The sequence below is a fragment of the Camelus ferus genome, chromosome 19 (genome assembly GCF_009834535.1).
Source record: "Camelus ferus isolate YT-003-E chromosome 19, BCGSAC_Cfer_1.0, whole genome shotgun sequence".
Classification (NCBI taxonomy): Eukaryota; Metazoa; Chordata; class Mammalia; order Artiodactyla; family Camelidae; genus Camelus; species Camelus ferus.
Window position 1 is genome coordinate 38,398,468 of NC_045714.1, and position 26,678 is coordinate 38,425,145.

Consider the following 26,678-nt stretch of genomic DNA (forward strand, 5'->3'; position numbering starts at 1 on the left):
ATGCTATTAGACTAGTTTTTCAGCTTTAAAATGCTGTTAAGTGCAGATTCCAAGGTTACACTGCAAGGTTAACCTGTAAGTCTTATTTCCAGTGCTGTTATGTTGTTCATCTCAAATTTTGTCCTTCAAATGACTTGACCAGAAAAACTAATCATTCACGTTGAAACAAATTTAAACCATCACTTTTGTAGCTTCTCAACTGCAAGAATCCCTGATTTTCTAACCAGCCATCAATAAGGATGTAAACTCTATCAACTGACTCCACTCCCATCCTATTTAAAGTTAGTTTCTCAAGTCATGAGATGTGCCCCTCACCTGTACACACACACATCCCTTGGTATTGCTCTAAACTTAAATGTCCCTTGAGTATTTGTTAATGGTAAATGTTGTAATAAAGGTAAAATAAACTAAACTGGAATATTTGGGGGACATAAAGACACTAGGTCCAACTAGAATCAAGGACACTACAATACCTACAGCAGCGACAGATGTCACAACCACAAGTGGTAAGTTGTCTCAGGAATTGATCACCTAAAAGATCACACTCAGAATGGCCATATGAACCATTTTCTACTTTAAGTTACGTAACACTTATCAAATTTGCTTTTAACATTTACAGTCCAAATTTCATTCTTTGCTGTTGGTAAAGTTTTTTTAACAGGTAAGATTAAATACCCGAGGGCACCTTTGCTGGCCCAGTTCCCTAGAAAAGAACGACAGAACAAAACCTGACAGTACTTGATTTGAGACTAAAACTTTTACTTATGAACATAACAGAAGATAGTTTGGAAAGAAAGTTGGCTTAAGTCTTTGCCCCAAGAACACTGTTGCCCAGTGGTCAAAAATTAACTTGAATCTTTTAATTTTTTCTCCAGGTTGAGTAACTGAAGCAAGTTAAGGGAATTACAAACATCCTTCAAAATGCTTGGTAGAAAACTGATGCCTACAAATTCAAACTAATCTTCACATATGAATAAACGTGTATTACTCTGTGCCTCAACTCTAAAAAAAACCAATAACAGTAGAAACAAATACCCAGGTGAGGAAATCAATACTGGAAGGTAATCATTCCATTAGGAGCAACACTAACTAGATACAAAAACATGAAGCGAAGTTTATAGAGTATAACTGAAAGCTTACAGTCCAAGTATAGTAAAGCTCAACAAATGCAGTTAAATGGGGACACCAGTTTGAACTTAAACCATTTTGTTCAGTATTTTTTAAATAGCAAAGCATTTTTTTCCACAAAGATTCCCAGACAATGTGGGAGAGATTTAAGAATGTCCAGGTTTGAGACCTGGGCAAATCTTTTTGGTAAATTCCTTGGTTTTACACATTACCCTAAATAAGGAGTCTGGTACTTAGACTAATATACAGAACGTACAAGGACAACTTGCGGTCAACAGTGTCACTAAGATTTTTCCCAAAGAGGTAACAACTAAAAAGTCAAACTAATATTCTATCTTCAAGTTCCTATGACTTTAAAACATTTCAAAAATGAAGATTTCTTGCGGCCTTTTAAAGAGAATTTTATTTGAGTGGTTCTTACAAAGATTGTTGCAATATGAAAGTCATTTGTTTGATAGAAATATCAAGCTGTCTTGTCAAACACACTGAAGTAACCCAAAAATATATTTCAGAGCTCACAGAGCTTAAAAAGAGCAAAGATTATATATGCAACCAGACAAAACCTATTTCTGCATTTCCTATTTCTTACTCAGACTGCTTTGCTCACCAGACTGTCACTGAACATCTTGAGGAAATGCAGGGATCATTTTGTTTGGAATCTTAGACACACCAGAACACATAATATTTACAAAGAAACTTTTACAGATACATTAACTGAAACGATACCATCCAGAAATGTAATTTTGGAATCTCCTTTTCTTGCCAGTTGATCAGAATGCAAGATGAGATGTTAGTCAAACAGCCCTTTTAGCTGTCTTAAATTTCCATAAACTGTCTTCCAGAAAACTCTGCTAAACCATTAACCAAATATCAACATTAGTGAAATGTAACTGCTGTGTAAAAAGTTAGGCTTCTGAAACATTAAAAACATCATTACATCCCTGTCTGCCTTTTTATGTTAAGCACATTTGTTCCCCTAGAGCTATTCCTATATCCTTAATGTAATTTTCTACATGTACACTTAAAAGGCAGAACAAGAGAACAGCTTTGTATACAGTGGGATTTGCTAGTTAGGGAGAATGAGCACACTGCATTCCTGTTAACATTTTTATTTTTTTCAGTGTAACAGGAATTGTATACAAATGACAGTAGACCCTTGCCTCTTTATTTTTATCTAAATAAAAGATAACTCAAGATGAATTCTCAAGAAAAAAAAAGCTATGTACATAAAGGACTGTATTTTCCTTCATCGTCTACTTGGAACCAGTAGTTGTGTTGCTGTCATAGAGTCAGGAAAGAGGTTGTGATAAGTTGGAAGAGGTACATATGCTGCTGTTATCATTTTACCTGTTGAAAGAAACAGATACAATGGTTTAGTATCTCAGATTAATCACTCAGATAAGACCCTTAATAACAATTACTCAGAAAAAAGGTTGAACTCACCAGCAAACCACCTGCCATGCAATGCATTGACAGCAGCAATAGCTGCAGCAATTGATGGGCACTTCACATACACATTGCCCTAAAATACAACAAAAAAGGTTAAGGGTGTTGTGATATACCACATGGATTCCAACAGATTTATTCAAGATGCCTGTACAAAAATTAACTGCTCTATAAACACAACTGTTTCACAAGCTACTATATACACCTAGAATTTTGTTGAGTTTTATCCACCCAAAAACTAACCTTGCTACTATGTTTTATAATTTGAATGCTGCTTAAGAATGAAATCATGGTACCAGAATTTTCATGTTACCAGCAACATTGCTACATGATGATCTGATATAATTTAACTGTTTTCGAAGTGTCTTTATTACCGAGGGGGTGTTATTTAGTCAGTATGGTAAAGCTTCCTTCAGCAAAAAACAGAAACACCCTCTAAGGAAATACAGTGATCATAAAATACCCCCAAGTACGTGTGAAAATCAAGACAAAAGAGAAGTCAGTCTATTAAGATTAAAATACCTGAGCTGAATTTTTGTCAACATAAATATGAATAACTCCTCCATGTTTATTACATTCTTCAATCACATCATCTTTAATCTCCGTATCCCATCCAACTTCTTCTTCTCTGTAGTAAGAAAAGTATTAAGTCTATTAGAAACTACTCAAACTCAGAAAATGTTACATATATACTTTTATTTTTAAACGGAGGTACTGGGGATTGAACCCAGGACTTCATGCATGTTAAAATGCATTCATTCTACCACTAAGCTATACCCACCTCCCTTATATATTCTAATTTGTATTTAAAAATCTTACATGTGTTCTTTTAATTTAAAGAAAATCATTGCTGTTTAACATTTACAAAGCAGTGATTTACTGGCATCTACAAGACACTTATACCAAGCTTATCACCATTTCATAGGCCTGAGAAAAGTATAATGGTGACACAAACAGAAACAAACTTCACAGAAAACTACTAGCTGTAAGTTGAAAGCAAAATCTGCATAGCTTTAATTCAATTCCAACCTTACAAACACAAAGGAAATAATTATATGCATAAAATTACTACACAAAAGGATCAATACTATCAAACGTGTTAAAACAATCTAAACGTTAACTCAGACAATTTAAACATTAAAGCTTTCACAACATACCCTCTTGAACTTGATGGAAGTAAATTACTTCTTTAGAGTTTTTTTCTTTTAATGGGGGGAGGTAATTAAGTTTGTTTTTTGTTTGTTTATGTAATGGAGATACCGGGAATTGAAGCCGGGACCTCATACATGCTAGGCATGCACTCTACCACAGAGCTATTCCCCCGCCCCGAAGTAAATTACTTACGTTTGAGGGTTAAACATGTTAGACAGCTGGAAACACTGTGTTGCAAGAGGTTGAACAGAGGCAGCTGCAGCTAATGCTGAAGCTAAAAAAAATGAGAGAGAGAGAATCAGTTTCATGGAAAGCGCACAGGAATATCCCTGATAAATAAAACAAGGCCAAGTATAACCACTTGACCCAAAGTGCGACACTAAGGTCGTCAGTCCCTTCACTAACTTACCATATTTACAATGCTATCAAATATCAATGTATGTAACAATGCCCCATTTAAGTTGCCAGAAAACTGAGGCCACACAATATTTGAAATAGCTGATCTTGAACTTCAAGTGGGCACTTTATTTTTAGAAGGGAAATCCTTAAATGTAATGAAAATTCTTTCCATTACACAAATATCAATACAAATCAATCCAGAAAAGTAAAGATTGATTTTGTAAGACTGCTAGAGTTATAATCTGAGAAGCAGGGATGGCAAAAAGACATTCTTTAAAATTGCAACTAAATCTATACTCTGTTGTATTTCTTAGGTTTCTGCCCATTAATAGTTACATATTTTCTTTTCATTTTTAAATAGAGGTACTGTGGATCGAACACAAGACCTCGGGCATGCTAAGCCTATGCTCTACCACTGAGTTATTTTATTTCCCTCCCCCCTCATATTTCCTTCTAAATATATAAACATTATAAAAGGATGTAGTTTTAAAAATAATATACATAAAATAATTCAAGCATTCAAGACATTCTAGGACTGTAAAACCTATTACAAAATCAAATGTTGAAATGACTGGGTTTGTTTTAGCAGGACTAAACACTACGAAGAGCAACATGTATATACCAGTAACAGTCATTGTTAAAAATTTTTTAAAAACTACTGGACACTAATATTTAGGAGGAAACTTAAACCTCTATTGGTTTTAAGTTTGAAGTGAGGCCATTTTTTAAGATAGTTGCTCCACTGCTTTAATGTGATTTAGAAAACATTACCAGTCGATGTTTCTTACAAAACTCACCGTAATCATAATATTTGACCAAAGTTCATTCCAATACATAACAATAACCAAAGCTAAGGATAAAACAATGCATTAGAAATTATGGTAATTAAAATGGATGATCACCTGAGAAGTATCAGAAGTATTCCACTGAATAAAAATTAGGGCTGCGCATGAAATACATCATAAAAAACTGATCGTTTCTCATAGAGTAAGTGCTTTTTGCTTCTTTAACTTTACTTCAATAAATAAGTATCTTTCATGAAACTTTGTAACAAAAATGCTAAAATAACTAACATGCCAAACTCTACTGGAGAAAAATATCCAACTGTGCTTGTATGACAATTAAGGTAAAATGAAGCCTACTGTGTATCTTATCATAAACAAATTAAAGTATGCTTGGGAAAAAATTTCAGAGGTCATTATATGGTATGAATACTGAAATGTATTAGAAAATGTATGATGGAAATATTCCAACTCAACGTAGATGAATGCAGAACACAATTAATTCAGAACAGAAATATAACTACTAGGAAAATCCACCACTTTTATTTTTAAAAATCTGTTAGGAAAAAAAGGATTGAGCACAATTGTCTTATATGCTGGAAAAATTAAAATATACATTTAATTCCAATCAAAGAACAAGGACAGACCTTTATAATGCAAAATCGTTTTCATAACCAATATTAACTATATCCTATAAGATACTAAATTTGCTCCATTAAGTAACAGCAATTTTATTAAAAACTAGCATATTTTATCAATTATTTCAATCTGAAATCTGCATGCAATTTAGTTCAGGATAATCTTCTCATTACTTGGTACTGCTTATACAAATCACTGGAGTTAGAACCAGTTTTTCCTAACCTTGTATTAATTTTACAGACTCCATATTCTGAAAGATTTGTCTACTAAAATGACAAATTTCATTTTCTGACATCTATATAAAACTTACAATCAGAACACAAAGATAACAAAGAAAGCTGAAAATAACTGTGAGCAAGCTAAAGCAAAAAAAAAAAGCATGGATATTTATCATCTTTATCCGTGTAACTCTTAGTAATGATTTGGGATTAGGCCTTCTAAATATGAATTACCAGATAGCTTACTGGTAGTGACACTGTATGTCATTTTGACAAAGTTGGGCCCAAAATACAAACTACAACAATAATCATATAATAAATGTATACAAGTATGTCTTGCTATATTCACATCCACTTCAAAAACAAATAAAAAACTTAACTCACCTTCAGTCTGTTGGGAAAGTCTTGTTTGCAAATCTATAACAAAAGAGAATTCTACAGCTCAGTGCAGGAACAATGAAGAGCCTCAACTAACAGGGTAAATGTCAGGAAAGCATTAATAAAAGAGGACTATAGTAGCAGGGTTTATAAAAATGAACTTATAGTAAAACCTGGCAGCCAAACCTCCTTCCCCATTCCTCATTGACAAGGCTTTGGGGCCTTTTTCTTTCCTCCTATCCTAAGAAACTAATGCCTCTCTCTTCCTATTCCTAGTACTCTTCCACATCTCAAATTCATTCCACTATACTACTCTTTACTTGGGAATAATGGGAAATGGGGAAAGGGAAGCACACCGGTCAGAAAATGCATGAAAACCCTGATCTTGAGAATTCAATTCCAAGTACTTGGGATATTCAACTATGTATTTTTCTACTAGTATCAGTAAGCATTTTAAACTTTAGAAGTTTATAATAAAACAGTAAATACTGGAACAGCATACATCCAATACCTATAAACACTTTCAATAATCTACCAACTAAGTAGCAAGAATATTACCAGTGAGAAAGACACCATTCTAACCATATGTATATATTATTTTTAAAATTCTTTTAAATTTTAAGTTGTCAAGTCCAGCCTGGAAAGGTGGCAGTTTTATTAGGTCTAGTTTCCTGGTCTATTCTGGAAATTTAAAGAGGCAGGAATTAAATTTAATGAGATTTACTATAATTTATGAAATATAAAAAATTTTAAGCATCTAATCTGTACTAAAACAGAATGGTGATTTCTACCAATATATTTTCACTTCTCATTAACATTTTGTATTAGAGAGCAAATAGCCGCCAGCAAGTGAAAACACCAAGTCTGAATATAAAGAAAATGTCATATATTGGTGAAGTTATCTTGAAGTATACAACATAGAAACTATTTAGACTCAGTAACCTAATTTTAAAGAAGTAACATGTGATTCAATTGCAGTACTCTACTGCAGTACTCTACTATGATTTCGGTTTCTTTCCGAGTACAGAAAAATCATAAAACATGGGCAAAAATGAAAAGGGACCTGCAGCCCAAGTTATATGGGGATGTAAGAATACCTGGGTCCTAGGTGCTCAAAATTGGCATCTCAGGGAGCTGAAGAAATGTAACTGATGTATACTGAAGGAACTTGAAGATATGACCATAGGAACACTGTCAATAAACTTTAAATTATAACAGTGTCTTTTTTTTTCCTAAAATGGGAAAAAATGTATAGACATCAGAAATCCATGCTATACGAAGTGTACATAAATCCCTAGCAAAATTTAAAAAAGGACTCTTCAGGTCATTTGTGACAAGTTAGGAAACAAAGCATGGGTTTCATAAAGGTAAGAACTAACTTATCTTAGAAAGACCTGTTAAACTTCCAGAATAAGGACGTGGATATAGTGATGAGCCACTCTTGGTTTCAAAAAACAACTTTAAAGGACTTGGGGGACAACAGTCAGTGGTTTATTGAATCTCAACAAGGAATGTATAAGGTTTTAATGAAGACTCAATGGAAAAAAATACCCAGTTATATAAATATTTACCTAAAAATTAAGTTTTGATTAATTTGGTAGTAATTGCGATTAATAACTCAGTAGTAATTACAATTTTAAGAAAACAAACTGTTAAAACCCTCTATCAATAAACACTAAAAAAAGGGGAATATAACAAAATACATAAATAAATGGCTATTTTAAGAATAATCCATATGGACATTTAGAATTTTCAGCCTTAATACTATGAACTACACAGTGAGTGTGCCTAGGGAAATGTGGCCATTCTTTATTCATCATAGAATAATGGCTGAGGGAAATAACAATGTCTGACACTGAAAATCTTCAATTAGGCGAAGATACTATTTACGAATCAATCAACATATTTGATACAGCATCCAAGATATAACATAGAATTGTTTAGAAATGAAATCATAGGTCTTTTTAAAAAATTTTATTTGACCCCATGCATCCTAAGCACTTGCTCTATCAACTGAGCTATACCCCTACCTCCAAAATCATTTCTTTGCATTAAATCCCTAAAGGCAGGGAACAAATCTTGTTCACTAGCTGCTAGTGAAATACCTAGAATACAGTAAACAATCAAGCATTTCTCAAAATTATTGAAAGAATGACCTGAACAATGGGAAGCAATACAGGGATAAAGTTTTCAGATAAAATAGTAACTTTCAAACCAGACTAGGATGTATTTCTGGAAGTGATGGGTTTCCTTTAGTATCTTCAATTACAGCAAGTAGCATTCTATGAATACTTGTTCACTGTAAAGAAATTAAACGTCTAATACTTGTTTAAAAATCAAAATAAAGAAAACAATTCAGGGAAATGGAGTCACCAAATGACTCATAAATACAGAAATGCACTAATAGTTATAATGTGTCTTCTCATAGTGATACACTAGATGGTTTTATCAGTAATTTTAAAGAACTACCTGTAAGATTTCAAAATAAATCATACAGTTTGACAGGAAGCACAAGACCCTAAAGGCAAATATTCTAAAATACTTAAACTCTCAGATATCCACTGAAAAAAAGGAAGCCACCCACTAAAGGAGGAAAGAGCCCACTACCTCTGAATAGTAAAGAATAATATAAAAGCAGAAATCATCTTCTCCTTTAATTAATGGCTTTTCAATTTAAAAGGAAATCATGAAGCAAACTCATGGAATTTTTTGTATAGGCAGTTGCAGTACTAATGATCTTATACATTTTACATACTGACAGTCTCACTTTATAGATAAGAACAAAGGACTAATTTATAATAGAAAATTGCCATACTTTCTTGGCTAACTCCTGTCCTTAACATCTCAAAATTTAATGCTATTCTAGCTCATCCATTTGGATTATCAAAGTTTAGAAAAGCAAATATCAGGTTACTGAGCCACAAAAGAAAACAGTAAGTTTCATTAACTGAACCCATTGTTACATAATTGTAATAAATTGTCAATTCTCTCCTTCTACTGCCCTCTCCAGGAACTTCATTCCCTAACTCAAAATCTCAAAAGACCTCTCAACAACTGGGGGTTAGGGACACGGACCATCTGAGCAGTTGAAAATTCTCAGGTAACTTAATAGTCGGCCCTCCATATCCTTGGTCATTTTGCATTCACGGATTAAGCCAGCCATAGATCACATAGTGCCGTAGTTATTTACTACTGAAAAAATCCGCCTATAAGTGAATCCTTGCCATTCAAACCCATGCTGTTCAAGGGCCAACTATATAGTATATACTAGTTAGGAAAGTAGTTTTTTCTGTACTCTTTAATATTGTAATTATTTTAAATAAAGCTTTATTTAAAGGCATCTTGTAGGTTTCTAAATTCAGAACATTAAAAACACCACATTTTTCCTTTAAAACAATATGAACTGAGTCTTCAAAAAATGATTTATCTAAAAAGATTTTACTTATAGTAATTTCAACTAAAAGTTGGTATGCAGGGTTCAAAACTACCCTGACAGTTTATTATGATCAGTGGATAATTATGTCCTATATCTTTACTCCTCTTACCTGAACTCTTGAAATTTAGACTAAAAGTACTTGATGAATTGAATTCTCAGTAAGTCCTTTTAAATGCAAAAATTTGGCAAATTTTCGAATTAGGTGAAAAAACAATGATTTCAAATAGAAAAGATTCAATTCCTACCTGCCACAGCACCAAATGCCAAAGAGCCACTCATTTGCAAAGCTTGCTGTGCTGCCGGTGGGATCTGCAAACCTGTACCTGTAAAAGAATAGGTCTTAAAAAAAGTCCCTGCTTTGTTAAGAGCAGGAAAATTCTAGTTTTCTGGGTACTTAATATCAAAGTCACCTCCAAAGTTAAACAAATTACAGTGCTCTGTCGGTAGCTGTGAGGGTGAGATTGTTTCCAGGACCCACTCCCCGATATAAAAATCCACAAATGCTTAAGGCCCTTATGTAAAATGGTGTGGTGTAGTCTGCCCTCTGTATTCACAGATGCAGAACCCGCAGATAACGAGGGCCAATATAGTACAAGCAGGACATTGTATAAGCACTGTAATGAAATTTATTCTCAAGTATGATGATATAATTATTACAGAAAAAGAATCCTGTAACATACGGTGTGGTACTCAAACAGCACTATCATAAAAGTTCCATTAAAACTTCAAAGCAAGGAATTTCACCTACAAAACCACATATGCTGCCCAAGAAAAATAAAGTTAACCCCAAAATAAGAAAAATCATTTTCTATTATTAGTCTGCATGGTTACCTTTCTCATTAACATACTCAGAACAATTCACAACACTAGGAAAAACATACCCTCTGCGAGTCTTGCCATTAATTGGAGACGACCAGTTGTTCCCAAGTCAATTCCAGTCCTTTCTAGTTCATCACTGTCCAAAAACGAGCTAGCACTGGAAGCATCAGTACGTTCAGTAACATGACCAACCTTCATTGGCCTTCCTGCTAGCTCAAATCCATTTAGTTGTTCCAAAGCTTTCTTGGCACATTCTGAATCAGAAAACTATATAATTGAGAGGGGGATAAAAAAGCCCAGTGTATTAGGTTAGTTATATACATAAGGTAAAGAAACACTTACTTATTAAATCTAGTATACTCAATAATTACATCTGGAAAGATTATAGATAAAGTAGAAATTCTAACCTATAAGTAATATAACCTCAATGATCAGACCACAAAAGCTCATGCATATTAGATTTATTGATATGGTGTAAATGGCAAGGTATCATCAACTAATGACGCTTGTCTTTGGGAATATAGAATCTTAGCAACAAAATGTGAGAAGTAATTTTTCAAACTTCAAAACCCTTTTTAATATGCTGGGATGAAGTAAAATGGTGATTAAGAGTGAACTACTCAGAAAAATTAAAAGTTCACTCAGATTTTTAATATAAAATTTGATTTTTAATACAAAATCCTGGATCAAGTTTTATTGCCAATTAAACAGATACTATTCTTTGTTTCAGGATGCAGACAAAATGAAACTTTAATTCACACAATCTGGTTTTAATTTAATGGAAGAAAGGGCTATACTGTCACTAATTTCACAGCTTCATCTTTCATCAGAATATTTAATTGTTTAAAAATAATTCTGCTTCCATTAACTGAGATAGGAACAAACAGTAGTTAAAAATGTAACATTCACAAACACACAGGACCATGTAAACTTACATAATCTAGCTTTGCATACATAGTAAACAGTAAATCATAGTTAACAGTTTATATTTAGTTTGTGTTAAAAATTGAAGTAAAATGCTTTGCAAAATATGCCTTGTTTACTTAACATTTAGTAGTGTTCTAGTGAAAATATGCCCACTGTGCAGATAATTCAAGCACTAAGCCTGTTATATATAACACTAAATACTTAAGATAATAAGAATGAAATATTCATAATATAAATCCCCTGACCATGCTAATGTTACTAGAAACAAAATAATATGTTGGGTGTTTCATAAATAACTTCTCTTCTTTCACCAATACACACTGAGGTAGATAAAATTTCACTGACCAATGAAACAGGTTCTCATCACTACAGAATAGGTTTACACTTTATTTAAATTTGGATATAATACACAATTGTTATTTCTTTTTGTTTGGGGTTTTTGGGGGGGAGGGGTAAAATAGGTTTGTTTATTAAATTTTATAATACAGGTAACTAGGGATTTAACCCAGGATCTCCTGTATGCTAAGCACACACACTCTACCACTGAGGTATATATACCCTCACCCCTAACAATTGCTATTTCTTCATAAAAACTGGGACATTTAAAAAAAAAACTTGTCTATAATAGCAGCATTCGCGACAACCATCTGTATTTTAAACTGAAAATGTTTTGTGTTTTTTTGTTTCAGTTTTAGGGCAGGGAGGTCATTAGGTTTATTTACTTACTTTAATGGTGGTCTTGGGGATTGAACCCAGGACCTTGGGCATGCTAAGTGAAAATGTGTTTACAGCATTTTCCAAGGTTAGAAAATAATTTGAAAAACTGCTATCATGTAACTAGATTGCATCATGAAATAATACATAAAAGTTTATTTTTAAATGGGCACCTCCATTCACAATTATTCAAGCTGCCACCTTATACTCTATTCAGGGACTGGACTTCAAGGACAGCCACAAACACTTATAATAAAGCAATTCTGGTCACTGCTGTGCGTTATGTCCATATAAAACAATTTTAAGTAAAATATGATTACAAGAGACCTTCATGCAACTGACAGGAATGTGTCACAAGAGTTAAACTGAAGAATTCATAAAGGAGTGATTGACTTTAGTTATATGAAGAGCTGACTAAACAGACTGATCATATACAGGACAGTAAACTGCTTAATGTTTCACATTTGGTGGACACTTACAGCTACAAAGAATTGGCTACTAACAGTAAACTGATTCAAATCACTTGAAAATATTAACCATACCTCCTGCTCATTACCAATACCTAATGAAATTTTACACTACACTACTTGGGTCAAAAACTTTTACATTATGTTATTCATGCTAACTGCTTACCGTAATAAATCCATATCCCTTGGATCGACCTGTTTCACTATCCATCATGAGCTGGATACTTTCAATCTAAACATGAAAATTACAATTATCATTTAAGTAAAAAGGGGCAAAAGTATTTTATTCCTTGAAACATGACTAAAAAAATGTCTCCTCCTAAAAAATAATTAAAAGTCTATCACAATCCCTCATACCCAAAATATCTTCTACAGGCCTAGAAACTTCCTAAACAAGTTATACACTGGGAAATATTAGACAATCCTAAGTCTTTTGCACCAAAAACCACTAAAAATCTGAAATCCCTTGTAAAATACAATCAGCTAGAAATGAAATCAACGTGTTTCCTTCCCATTATGCTAAAGAAAAAAAAAAAAAACACCACCAAACAAAAAACCCAGCAAATGTTAATTCTCAATTATGCCAGACATGATAAATTGCCTAAAATGATGGAGTAACTAAAAATAACATAGGATGTGCTTGATGGCTGCACAACCCTGTGAATATGATACAAAGCAATGACTGTTCACCGTAAATGAATGAATTTTATCAATTACACCATAGCACTCCAATAAAGTAGGCCACACATAAAAAGCATGAAAAATTAAAATACAGCACCCATACGTTGTACTTCTTCCTATTCTGGTTATTTCAAAATAGTATTCATTTTGTAATGACTGACCAACTCATACAATTATGGTTTTGCACCATTAGTATGCATTTATGCCCAATAAAGCACCCACAAAAATCAGCACCAAAACTGTTATCAATACTGACAACTGAAAACAGTTTAACAAATGGTCAAATCGGGGTGGAGGATAGTGAGAGAAAAGGGCAATAAAGATTAAGCAGTGGATGACGTACAAGAACAAAGATTTTTATTCATGGTCACACAATGAATCTTTTAAACCAGAGCACAACCTAGTAGTAACATTTATTCTATTCTAAAATCAAGACAAGCAAATTTATCCTCATCATTAAAAAAAAAATGGGGGGTTGCACTTTTTTAAAAATTAAAAAAAAAAGGGGGGTGGGGGTTAATTAGGTTGATTTATTTATTTAATGGAGGTACTAGGCATTGAACCCAGGACCTCACGTATGGTAAGCAAGACTCTACCACTGAGCCCTCCCACCTTTCCATGATCATTTTTAAATGTACAGAAGTATCAAATTAGTATGTTGTGTACCAGGAACTAATGCAGTGATACACATCAGTTATACTTCAAAAATAAACTCACAGAAAAAGAGATCGTATTTCTGGCTACCAGAAGTGTGGGAGTGGGGAGGAGTTAGATCCAGGTAGTCAAACGGTATAAGATAACTTTAAAGTATTAGGGAACTAGGGATGTAATATATAACATGATAATTAACACTGCTGAATGTTATATGTTAAATTTCAAGAATAAATCCTAAGAGTTCTCATCACAAGGGAAAAAAATTTATTTCTTTAATGTTGTGTCTGTAAGATGATGGATGTTCACTAAACTTACTAGGGTTAATAATTTCATGATGTAAGGAAGTCAAACCATTATGTTGTACACCTTAAACTTACACACTGCTGTATGTCAATTACACTTCAATAAAGAGGGAAGGAAAAAAAGAGGACCACTGGGCAGAAACAGTCTAATTCCTTATTTAGCAGAAAAGCTTCTCTATATACACCTAAAATTTTCAGTAAGAAAAGAAGTATCCAAAAAAAACCACAAACCAAGAAAAAAAATCTCTTGCTCCAAATGCACAGTACAGTATACCTTCATCATTCAGGTTTATTTTTTTAATGAGTGAATCTAATACTATGTATTTCACTGTAATGTTAGAAATAACATTTTTACAGATTCTGTCTTCAAATAATATCCTTCAGGGAATCTATTTTAAACTAAGTTGTCACAAAAACTTCACTGAATCACCCCCTCTCATCTTAACATTAATCTCATATAAACATGACAAAGTAAACAAATTTTTATGCAGTTGTATTAAGTATCAAGAACCTATTTAGGATCCTCTGAAAAACTTAGGACTTACCCTTCCAAAAGGCTCAAAGATCCCCCGAAGCATATCTTCAGTTATGTTAAAATGTAATGAGCCCACATAAAGCCTCATAGGTCCAGCACTTCCCTTTTGTAGATTGTTTGCCATTGCTGCAGCTCTGTTCTTCTCCGCCTACGAGTTAGATAAAACAAAATGCACATCACACACATCCATTTGGTACGAATAAAACTCATTCTGAACAAAGTAGTAAATCCTATTCACATTTCAGGTCTGCTTAATGACAAATGATGTCAAATTTTGCTAAATGTAAGTCATACATAATAAAAGGACAAATATTGTCTGATTCTGCTTACATGTGACTACAATTATAATGGCACTGAATGGTTCAAATGCCAAATTTTGAAATAAAAATTTTAGATTTTTACTAAATATATGACATTTTCCCTGAATAAAAAATTTTTGGATTAAGTTTTAAAAGCATACAAAACTCATATACAAAGCAATTACACAATGCATTTCATAAATGTGATATGCCAGTAAGATCATTTCCTAGAATTGTTACATTCATTATTCATTTAAATCAATGAACTCTAATGATCAGTTACTCAATGTGTAGTATATCAAACAGCTGCCTGTCTTAAAAGGATTTATGTCAATATAAATCAAACCAAATAAATCATTCAATTCAGCTGTTATTTTTCTCATACCAAGGCCTCCTCAAAGGAAACAGCTCTCAATTTACATTATACCACGAGCTCCTTTTGTTTTAACAAACTGGAGTACAAGAGGTTAAAGTTAAATGAATCCAAAACCTCATTTATGACTTTGATGTATCTCAACCTTTTGCCAGGCCAATCAATGTACAGTTAGTTTGTCCTCCTCCATCATAGGAATGAGTTGAGCAATGATCCCTCCCAGTCTGTTTTCTAACAATTATTTTCTTGTTGCTTACGTGAAATTAAGTGATAAATACCCAGTATTATATACTCCTAAAACATTAAGTAGGACCCATCATCACCTTTGAGATGACAGGACTTAGTAAATAATTTGACCATAGTTTTTAGAAGAGCTATTTAGCAGTAAGACTAGAATTTCACTTCAGATTTGGTTACAAATCTTGTACATAACAATAAAATTACGTAACCTGGATGAAGTAACCAGATTATTTAGGAGTTATGTAGTATTTACTTCAGTGGTTTGAAAAGCAATCAACAAGACTATTGTATCTTGTATTGCTCAAAAATATTCCTTAAACCCTAGTCTCTCCATTTTAAAAGTGAGTTATGAAGTAGTAACAGAAATCAATTTTGTTTCTTCTCAGTACAAATAAGTACTGGTGAAAAATCCTAAAAATACTTTCATATTATATACTCATTAGAGTAATACACCCCAGTTTTCTCACACTTAAATGAACTTAAATATTAATGCTAATTTCATTTTTCCAAAGGCAACAATTATTGTGGAGCATCAGCAAGGAGAAATTAAATCATAATTTGGATTATCTTAAAAGATATTCTCAAAATTAGTTTGAAACATCTCACCTTCAAGAAATGCTAGAGCTGACAGCTATTCAAACTACTCTTAACATTATAAAATTTTACACAAGTGTGTATTTTAAAACTGTAAAAATATTAAATTTCTTAAACATGTCAAAATCATTCCATTTGAAATACAGGAAAGGGAAAACATGTTCTTAGATGCTTTTATCCCCCAAATGTCATCACAAACCAGTAAAATTCTAGATCAAGTTCTCAAGTCTTCTTCTGCATGAGATAGATATTTCCAAGTTACATTAAAATCGAACGGAATAGTATTGAAAATACATATTTATCTAAGAAATCAGGACAAAGCTGTCTTTTTTCTAAAGCTATCCTGAGAACACCTGACTCAGGATAATATGCGGTGACTACGTAAGGCACAAGCACTACAGTTCACAAACAGCAGGATTCTAGCACTATGAATGATCCAATTCTTAATCAAGGAAAAAGTTACCTGTGATGCCTGTACAATGATTGGCACTCCTAAAACACGCTGGCCAGTTAATCCTATTGCTAGAGGCACTGAGCTAACATCAACAAATTCCACATAAGCAATTCCTTTAGACCGTCTTGAATTTCTGTCAGAAATCATCCTCACATCTCGAACCTAACAATAGGAACAATTCCAAGAGACAAGAGGGGTGTTAATGATATAGTATAACAAGCCATTAAAAAAACTTTTTAAATAGGTAAACTTGTAAGCTCAATTCATTTACCAACATTGACCAATTCCAACACTATTAAACTTCCAAATGAGGCAAGAGAAATGATATCAAAAATAAATTCCCGTGGAAGGGTGTAGCTCAGTGGTAGAGTGTGTACTTAGCATGCACAAGGTCCTAGGTTCAATCCCCAGTACCTCCCATCAATCAATCCACCTAATTACACCCCTAAATTCCCTAACTAAATTCCAATAAAGCAAAAAATTTGTTATTTAGATGTTTTCTCATTTTGATGGTTATACTGAAAATTGTCACACTGAGAATTATTAAAATGTTTGCAATTTCTAACTTACGTCAAATTTGTTTCTTACATATTTATAAGAAATATATAATTATAAATTATATACATTTCTAAGAATATGGACTATTATATATTTATATGTTTCTCCCTAAATAGGCTAAGATTACCTTTCCTACTGTAGAGAAAAACTCTTCCAAATCCCTTGGGCGAATTCTTGCTGCCAGCTGCATGCAGAAAACAGTCCTTGCATCTCTTTCCTCAGGAGTTAGGTTATCAATCGGTTCCCTAACAGGAGTGAAGAACATAGAATTAACTTTATTATTTTAAAGTTAACGTTTAACATACATTTTCAGTAAACAGAATAAACTTAACAGATGTTAGTTTGTCATTATTCCCAAGCCCATTTTTCACTACAAAATGTCCATAAAGTAATTCAACATGACCCAATTCCTTCAACAGGATGACAGTTACTTCTGATATTATCTACATTATCAGGACCAAAGTCCATTGGTCTCTCAATCTTACATGGTACTTTCTCCAAGGTAATGGCCAATCAAAAGCCTGAGAATTTAATGACAGTCAGAAGTAATAACCCCTGACTAGCCACAAATGTCGGACTGGTCCAAAATTAGTGGAAAGGATGACTCCCTACAAGGAAATCATAAAGTGAAATTGTTTTATAATCACAAATGATAAACTGGAAAGTAAAACCCCAAATGACAAAAACTACTGGGCTCTTTAGAACTTCATTTCACAAACTGAGATAGATACAAGGAATAATGAGGGAGTTGTTCATTAGAATTAGATCAGTCTAAGATTCTAAAAGTTCAGTGTCTGAAAAAATGTTTCTTGATGGTTATAGAACACAAGAGTAACAATCAGCAAATCAAAAATGAAAAACAGATTATCTAGACAAATACTAATAGTGGGATTCAATTTACTCATTTTTACCAACAGATGTAGTATACTTCTGAATTTAGAGGAAGCTAAATGCCCAAATAAGTGAGAAAAATAAAAGAACAGAATAGATTAAATTTAATTCCATGGATTTCAAAGAAAAGTAAGTGTCTAAAACACCATTATCTGTTATATTATCACTAAGGTTAATGTTCTAAGTGAATCCTTAAAAATGTAGGCATAAACATGCTTCTTTCTTAACCATGTTCTGGACAGTCTCAAAATTACCTCTGAAATACTCTGCCTACAAACTCAGGTACATCCCCTTGAGAAATCAGCAGGTAATTTTAAACCTATTACTGTAAAACAGAGGTACAAAGCTAGACTAGATCCAGAGACTGAGAACTAAGAGGATTTTCTTATGAGAGAAAACTAAACATTAGAAGAGTAAAAACCTCAGTATCTGTTACAAAGAGAGCTTTTAAAATTAAGGCTTTCATCAAATCTTAGAATTACAACATATCAAATAGTAAGATAAAAGGTTCCTTTTAAGGGAACCCTTTAAGAAAGTAGTAAAGAACAATGCTACTACGTAACAAAATGTTTCTTGAACCAAAATGGTAGAATGGACAAATAAGTCTTATGTTTAAGAGGAAAATACCTCACAAAAACATTCAAGAATGTAATAGTATTCGATACAACATTGTAAAATGATTATAAATCAATAAAAAATGTTAAAAAAAAAAAAAGTCTCCAAAGCAAGACCCCAAAGTATCAAACTTTTCCCTATAACCTAACTATACATCACAGAACAAACCTCAAGAAGACTTATAGGAGTACAAAAAAAAAAAAAAAAAAAAAAAGTAATAGTACAACTTATGAACAAGTCAATTCAGTTAAGACTTTGGAAATTAAATACTTTTCTCAAATAAGGGAACAAAATAATAAAACTCATGATTATTTCAACTAGTTTCCCACAAGAAGTTATTTCAATAATGCAAAGTTTATTGATTCCAAAGTTAAGTGAGTAAAGCCTCTCAAGTTTTCTATAGCTGTCATTAAAAAATTTAGTTAGTATAAAATATAAATAAACGCATATGTAGTATCTACATGTTAAAATTAGGTAATTATTGCACTACTTTCTTATATGCAATTTATTGAAAACTTAAGAAATTCACATTAACAGCACTCTAACTGCAAAATTCAAGATTTTATGTGATACAAATTAATAAATGTCATTAATTTTAGCAGTAGCATAAATTGTAAAAACTTTATAAAAGCTAAAAAAAACTCCAAAGAAAAGAAATAGACAACAAATACCTCACAGGGCTCTTGTCTTTTCTGAATGGACTTTTGCTTCGGGAACGTCGTCTGCTGCAAAGTTAAAAAGTTTCAAAAGTTACCCAAAAAAGTACACCACATTAGTTCCTTGAAAAACAATTTAAACAATTCAGAAGTATGTTTAAAAACCTTAATTTGATGCTATGAGGCAACCCAATCTTTCCTCGGATGGCACTGTTAAATTTTGGTCCGGAGCTAAAAAGGAAACACAAAATTACACTAGTTACAGGGTTAGGGTCTTGCTAAGATCGCGTTCATGCGCTCTCCAGCAAGTTTAACATTGTTTTTAGGCTGCTTGTTTTCCACCTCAATTATGAAGAGGAAATAAACAGACTTTTTCTTGTCTTAACTGTATCCCAGGCAAACTGCTCTTATAGTTATCCATCCTGGACCACTGAGAGTTGCCAAGACCAAAGGTTACAGCCTCAAAATTTTCAATATTCTGAAAATGTTCAATTTTCATTCTAGTTTAGAATACATATTTATGAATATATTCCTGAGGTTTGGGGGGGGGGGACCACACACATACAAAGTGAAAATTATCCTGAACTTCCCTCACACCAGGAGTAACTATAACAATACTGTGTGTATCTTTGCAGATTCTTCCTCAGGAATATACGTGTTTACAAATATGCACATATATAATATTCATGTTTTCTTGAGGAACTTCTTTTAAAAACTAAGGGACTAAATTTTTACATAAAGGAACTCAAACTTTTCCATTAACATTAAATCTTAAGAGACTGTATTAGCATATTCAGCATGTCATACATTTCAGTTCTTTGTGACAAAACAGTCCATAGTAAAGATGTGAAGGAAGTTCATCAATTCTTCAGTAAAGTTCTTTTTTGAGGATTTGACATATTAAAGGAATGTTTTCAAAAAAGATCACAAAAGTAACTTTAAAAAAAAGCTTTATTCTATAGTCTAAAAAAATTCTGAAAAGGCCCAGTAATTTATGGGTCTTTTATTTTTAAAGGCCAAACTAACTTAAAAGGACAGGTCAGATGTCCCTCAGTGCTCATCCTGCTGTCCTTTACCAGAAGGGTAGCAAAATGAAAGTATCTGGTGGTCTTCGCTCAACATTTGGATTTATTTTCAGACTCTACATGTACCTATAACATCAAGTGGTTCCAAGTAAAATTGTATTATATGGGTCCTTTGTAATAATAATAATAATAATAATAATATGATGATGATGCAATAGTAAGTAGTAATGATAAACAATACACATTTACTGTATAAAAAAAGAATCGATAAACTATTTTCTTTCCTCTTTAATTATAAAAGTCTCAGTTACCGCCTTGGGTAGTTTAAAAAATCACCTGAAATCAAACATAAGAACCAAATCATTTTTAAGTCAGACCAGGACCACAGGCTGACTTCAAGTATTCGTCACTCATCAGAGGTAATAGTATTTAGAATTTATTAAAGTAATTATTTTCCCCAAATTTAATTCATTCTAGTAAAAAAGAATGCAGTAACTTTTGATTAATTAGACAAAAAGCAAGTATTTTCTAATTAAGCACTCATAATTACAATAACATTGTGGTCCTTTATAAACTGTTAAAAACATAATGAAATAACCATCTAGGAGGACCTTAGAGAACAAGGAATGGAATCCTTTTTAATTGAAGAGCTAGATCAGGACTCAAAGTGTTACTAACTTTATCAGCTTTAAATAATACCAAAACATTTCATCAACAGCAGTAAGTATTGTGGGTGCTTTAACTTACATTCCCTTCTCATTCAAGACTCAATAGCTTATCTGTCATGGTTACCCCCTTTTTAAAAGAGGAAACTAAAGCTTATTTAGAGTGTTTAACTTTAATCAAGTACTTAACCAACTGAAAGAGCCAAGGCTCTTATTCAGGTAAGATTCCTGCTGTCTTTGAATTTAATCTTAAACCATTAAAGTTTTAAAGTTAAAGCTGTTAATTTTAATATATCCCAGTTTACAACAGCATATTTATTAACAGGAAAAAAACATCATAAAGTACTAGGGACTGTTAGATTCAATCCCCGCTTAAAGAGTTGTAAGTAGGCCTTCCCGAAGTCATTAATGTAAATTAGCTTTTAAAAAATGACTGCAATGAAACATTTCCAACTTGTTTAAATAACACCTGAATTTCCATAGTGACTTAACCATCAAAGCACTTCTGGTGCATTTTTACTATTAAAAAATCTTAAATACAAAGATGTGTGATGAGTCCCAAAATAATCATCAAGAACCATACACTAAATTCACAACTGGTCTGTCATTTCAGCTGGTAACAGCCACACAGACAAGATTTGTTAACTGATTACATATTTGACTAATTATACACAGCTGTAATTTGTATCCATCTGAGCTTTAAAATTTCAAATAATTTATGCACAGTAAAGAATACTGTAATAGTTCACACACCCTTAAGCTTTCACATATTTGGCATTACAGTACCAAATCTTTTCTCAAAAGCACTTTAGTGCTTTAGCCTAGTTTGGATTGGCATACAGTTAGTATTTTTAGATAGAATTAACAGAAAGTGCTCTGTATGCCCAGTAAAATGAATGTTATGTATTTGTCCGCACACTGTATTTCTACTGGACTTTTCAATGCCAGTATCTTTATTTAATACTTTCAAACTAATCATATTGAAAAATAAAGTCCTACAATTCAGATCAACTCAGGTTACAGTGCTATCTGGATACCCACAGAAATCTCTCAAACCAGTTATCATCATAATTACAGTTACATACTAAGGACTTCTGTAGCGGCCTCTGAATCTGCGATCTCGACTTCTTGAACGACTCCGTCTCCTTTCTTTGCTTCTACTTCGCTTCCTTTCTCGGCTTTTGCTCTTTTTCCTTTCTCTGTCTCTACTTCGCTTCCGTTCCTTACTTTTGCTTCTTTTTCGTTCATGACTACGACTTCTGCTCTTGCTTTTTTTCCTCCTGAGAAGAAAAATGTCACAATTATCTTGCTGGTTTAAAAATCTGCCAAAATATATTTCCTTTTATGGTCAAAAGTTTATCTTTTTTTATAAATTTACTTTGCTATTTTTATTATCATACAATGATACATAATCATACTTATGGAAAAATAATTCCTAGGTAAGGTAAATAACACACCACCTTTGCCGTCTATCTCTGAAAATCAGCAGTTGACAATGAATCATTTGAGAGGACTAAAATGTACAACGACCTTTCTTGAGAGTCAGCTACAGCTTTAAGAAGGAAAGGACTCATTGGTGGGCATAGATCAAAACCTAAACTTTTAAAATAAAAGTTTGACCATCATATAACTGGTCAACAAGTATTACTACAATCCAGAAGAGACAGTAATAAAATCAAAGTTATAATAAAATATTTTTAGAAAATATTAGTGCTGGGTCAATATATAAAAATTCTCATTAAATACACTAAGTTCTCTTAAGCCAATTTTGACCCAACTTGCACATATGAGTATTTTATTTCAAAGGGCCATACAAGCATCACTATTTTGGTTTTCATTGGCAAAATTACAATGAAAAGGACAATAAAACAAATACAGTAAAATGCATTCCGACACTCCTAGAGTTTAATGTGACCATTTCAAATACTTTCTTTTTAATGTTATGAGTTCACCAGAAAAACGGAGTATGCCATTTTTATGCCAGTTTATACAAGCCTGCAGGGTACAATAAAAACAAGAATCAACACTTTTATGAATCTTTATAAAAAACCTCAAGCTCTGAAAGGTAAAAAAGCCAGTCAGTCACATCTTTCTGTTCATTTCTGTATTCTTCACAGCGTACCACCCATTCATTTTATAATTAAATCTTACAATCTGTACCTCTGTCATCACCCAAATTTTAGAGGTGCCTTCAGATATTTCAATATAAATTGAAAGACATTTCAATATAAACTTATCCACTAAAATGTCATTTTGTAGTGGCAAAGATTATTAAACATTTTGACAACTCTACATCATTTGGAAATTTAAGTAACTGTTTAGCCCTTATCAAAACAAAGTTAGCACAAGAGCAACTGAAGTCTGCCTCAGAGAACCTGTAAGCAGGTCATCTTAGAGTGCATTGAAAATAGAAAATGAAGACACCCACCTTCTGGAATCTTGAAACCCACACTCCAATCACAAGGAGATGTAGAGCTTTCCAAGGAGGCAGAAACTTTGTCTAAAATTTCAAGATAATCCACCTGACTGTCAGAAATGTATATGCTAGGTAGCACATGACAGAAAATTAGGCTACACTCATTACTTATATAGAAGTCATCAAAGCAATGCCCAGAAGGGCAACAGGTAACATTCCAACTATATTGCATAAAAAACCCTGACACTATCTTTTAGACTAAAGAATTCTGTGAGATAGCTATAATCAAAAGTCCTAAGTATTATCAATCAGGGGACAAAGTAAAAATTAACTCCATCCCCCAGAAAAAGGACAGACAAATAAGTTATGCACTGCTCACAGATGGCCCATTGCAGAGAGATAGCCAATCTCCCAATTCACCTCTCTTTAGGCCCAAAACTTATTCCATCAAAGGAAAGGACTCGAAAATTGGAGAGATAATTTCAACTTAAGGTCTTCCTAGGACTGAGTCCCCACCCACATCTGAAGGCAACCCCAGACAGGTAAAAAGACAGCAACATACTAAGACATTCAGAAATATAATCCTCTTCATAAAAGCCCAAAAATTTAAGGGTGCAAGAAAGCAGTATACTTCTCATAACAAAATGAAGATTCAAAGAACATTTATTAGGGTAACTAAGAAGGTTATCAAAATCCACACTAATAGTCAAATCCTGTTACAACTTAAAAGGGACTTTCCAAAGTCTTTAGTGGCAGTGGAATTTTGTACTGAACATCATTGAAGTAAATGGTCCACTGGGCTGGGCCTTTGGACTTTTTGGTTATATGGCCTCTGCTGTAAAGGTGTTTTGCTATAACTGGATTTGACCTCTTCCATGTAAGAAGATCTAAATTTTAAATGCAAAGTACTCTGGAAAATAAGAAAAAAAATAGAAAAGTCATTTATTCCAAAATTTATAGATAATCCACACCACAGTAGCCAATATATTTCAACTGTGTCATTTAATGTTTTTTTTAGCCTTTTTTTGAGTAATTCCTAAAGAGCTTAACTGAATGGATGCTGGTTTAGACTTTGTAAAACTGTTTATACTAACATGTAACGGTCCCATGAAGGCAAGCTCAGGTACTTAAAAAGGTATACTTTGAGGTCTTGCCAAGCTCAGGGGTATAGCTCTTCAGTAAGAAGGCTAATAAGATAAACTAACTTGTGTTATTTATTAAACTTAGTTTCTTTTACTATTACCTGAATATGACTGAGTGTATGTATTTAGAATTACTATTTTTTAAAAGAAAACATTTACTAGTCAGTCAACTCTCAATTTCTCAGAACACACATTTTCGTACTGTTTTAAAACTACATCCCAACACTCAATGGCTTTTAGAAAACAATGAAGTTTTCGGATGAAAAATGCAACATGGCGCCTTCCTTTGATTAAGAGACTTTATACTAAAGACTAGAGCACAGAATATTTTGCATGTTTTATAATATATCACTAAGTAGAAAAACTTTCTTCTAGATAACTTTCAAATTAATTTGAAAGATTAATTCCCTTCAGGAAAAAAATGGGTGAATAGTTCCTGACTGAGCAAAGGAGCCATTTATTTAATCAGCTTTAAATGAGAATGAAAAGTCCGACAAATAATTTATACATTTAAAAAGATACTAGATGATAGTTGAAGTTTTGAAAAGGTTCTTCTCTTAAACAAAGAATCCTATGGGCCAATTAAAGAAAATCGCCCATTCTTCTATATAGTCCCATAAGACTCTTTACATTAGACATATAAAAGCCACTAAGTACCAGTCATTGAAAGTACGATGCTGATTTTCCTTTTAAAAGCTTGATAGTCTTAATGAGCTTAGATGCAGGATGAAAGCAAGTATGAACTGGAGATGGTGTTAGTAGCAAGGAATGACATCTAAGAATGGTACAACAAAGAAGGCATGAGCCCAATAGTTGGTGTCCTTACTCTTTTGGCACTAAGGGTGAGATCTTTATCCACCTACTAGGTCTGATACCTAGAGACTGGGTAATTTCAATTTATATGGATACCCTTTCCTAGGTTTTCTTTCAATCACAGAATTACAAATCAGAACCATTAATTAGGAAACTTACTTTGTTAAAAGGTCTAAAACCAGAGGACATTAAACCATGCAACGATTGGTTGACTGCCTCAAACCATAACAATTCAAGACTACACCCAACCCAATATCCACGAAGTGCTATGATTAGTGAAACTTAAGACTCACACCCAAGTAGAAAAAATGTAGGTCATGTCCCACAAATTGTATCATTTTGATTCATTACTACATTATTTTAGGGGTATTATAAAAGTAAACCTGAACAATCTGGTCTGACAATCTTCACTGTCATAAATTTCTCACTTTAAGAAATCGTATTAACCTACCTAACATAGTTGTTGTGAGGATACTGAAGTAGTATATTAATAAGCATTTTCAGCTCTTAAAAGAGCCCAAAAGAACCAAGTCGCTTATTTTACCATCATTTTTCATTGTGTATTATGGGGTCATGAACATGACAAATGTTTGAATATGACATCACAAAAAAGGCTATTAAAACAGCTTAATGCTTGTAATACAGACCCATGATATTAAGAATTTTAGAGCTGAATGAAGAATCCAAGAATTAACAGGATCCAATCCTATAAAGTGGATATGTTTATACTGTTACTTAGACTTATTGTATACTGTTTTCTATATTACTCTCTAGCACTGAGTTCCTGTTAAGGGTTACTCATTTAACCCAAGTAACTCGCATAAATATTCATAGTTTTTTTAAACTTTATTCTCACTATTAAGGCTATCAGAGTGTAAAAAGCTTAAGAAAATGAGAGCCATGTAAGAGGAACATTAAGAAGTACTTAAATGTTATAACATTACTACAAAACGAGCCTTTAAAGCAGCAAAGAGTACAAATAATTCACAGCTCTGACTCCAGCAATTTAGAGCAAACAATTCTTTTCCATAGCCTGATTATTATCTTCTTCCTAACCCATCCTCAGTGGATATAATAGTTTTACTGATAACATCACTAAAAAATATTAAGCCAAAGTTAATAAATTTAAGACAGAAGACAAGCTCTAATTCAAGAACTCTTATCCAGGTTGTCATGGATGGACTTGGAGGGAAAGGTGTCCAAAAGTTTCCTGAAATCTAGGGAAAGAGTCCATAGTTTTACATCCTCAAATAGCATCTC

At 32.9% G+C, this 26,678-nt stretch overlaps 1 protein-coding gene across 5 annotated transcripts in view; it reads right to left on the reverse strand.

The window, feature by feature from the left end:
* Window positions 1-845: 845 nt before the first annotated feature.
* The window catches only part of RBM39 (RNA binding motif protein 39), a 28,965-nt gene continuing 3,132 nt past the window's right edge, over window positions 846-26,678 (reverse strand). For 2 of the 5 annotated variants that reach the window (XM_006188594.3, XM_014562495.2), the window contains 14 exons: window positions 22,133-22,327; window positions 19,523-19,588; window positions 19,373-19,426; window positions 17,323-17,440; window positions 16,647-16,799; window positions 14,688-14,825; window positions 12,672-12,737; window positions 10,460-10,664; window positions 9,824-9,901; window positions 6,149-6,199; window positions 3,919-4,000; window positions 3,097-3,202; window positions 2,572-2,650; window positions 846-2,475 (listed from right to left, as the gene is read on the reverse strand). In XM_006188594.3, coding sequence (XP_006188656.1) covers window positions 2,375-2,475; window positions 2,572-2,650; window positions 3,097-3,202; window positions 3,919-4,000; window positions 6,149-6,199; window positions 9,824-9,901; window positions 10,460-10,664; window positions 12,672-12,737; window positions 14,688-14,825; window positions 16,647-16,799; window positions 17,323-17,440; window positions 19,373-19,426; window positions 19,523-19,588; window positions 22,133-22,327 — 1,492 coding nt within the window. In that variant the 3' untranslated portion in view covers window positions 846-2,374. The remainder of the gene's footprint in view (window positions 2,476-2,571; window positions 2,651-3,096; window positions 3,203-3,918; window positions 4,001-6,148; window positions 6,200-9,823; window positions 9,902-10,459; window positions 10,665-12,671; window positions 12,738-14,687; window positions 14,826-16,646; window positions 16,800-17,322; window positions 17,441-19,372; window positions 19,427-19,522; window positions 19,589-22,132; window positions 22,328-26,678) is intronic. The other 3 variants (XM_006188596.3, XM_006188599.3, XM_006188597.3) reach the window with 3 other exon arrangements.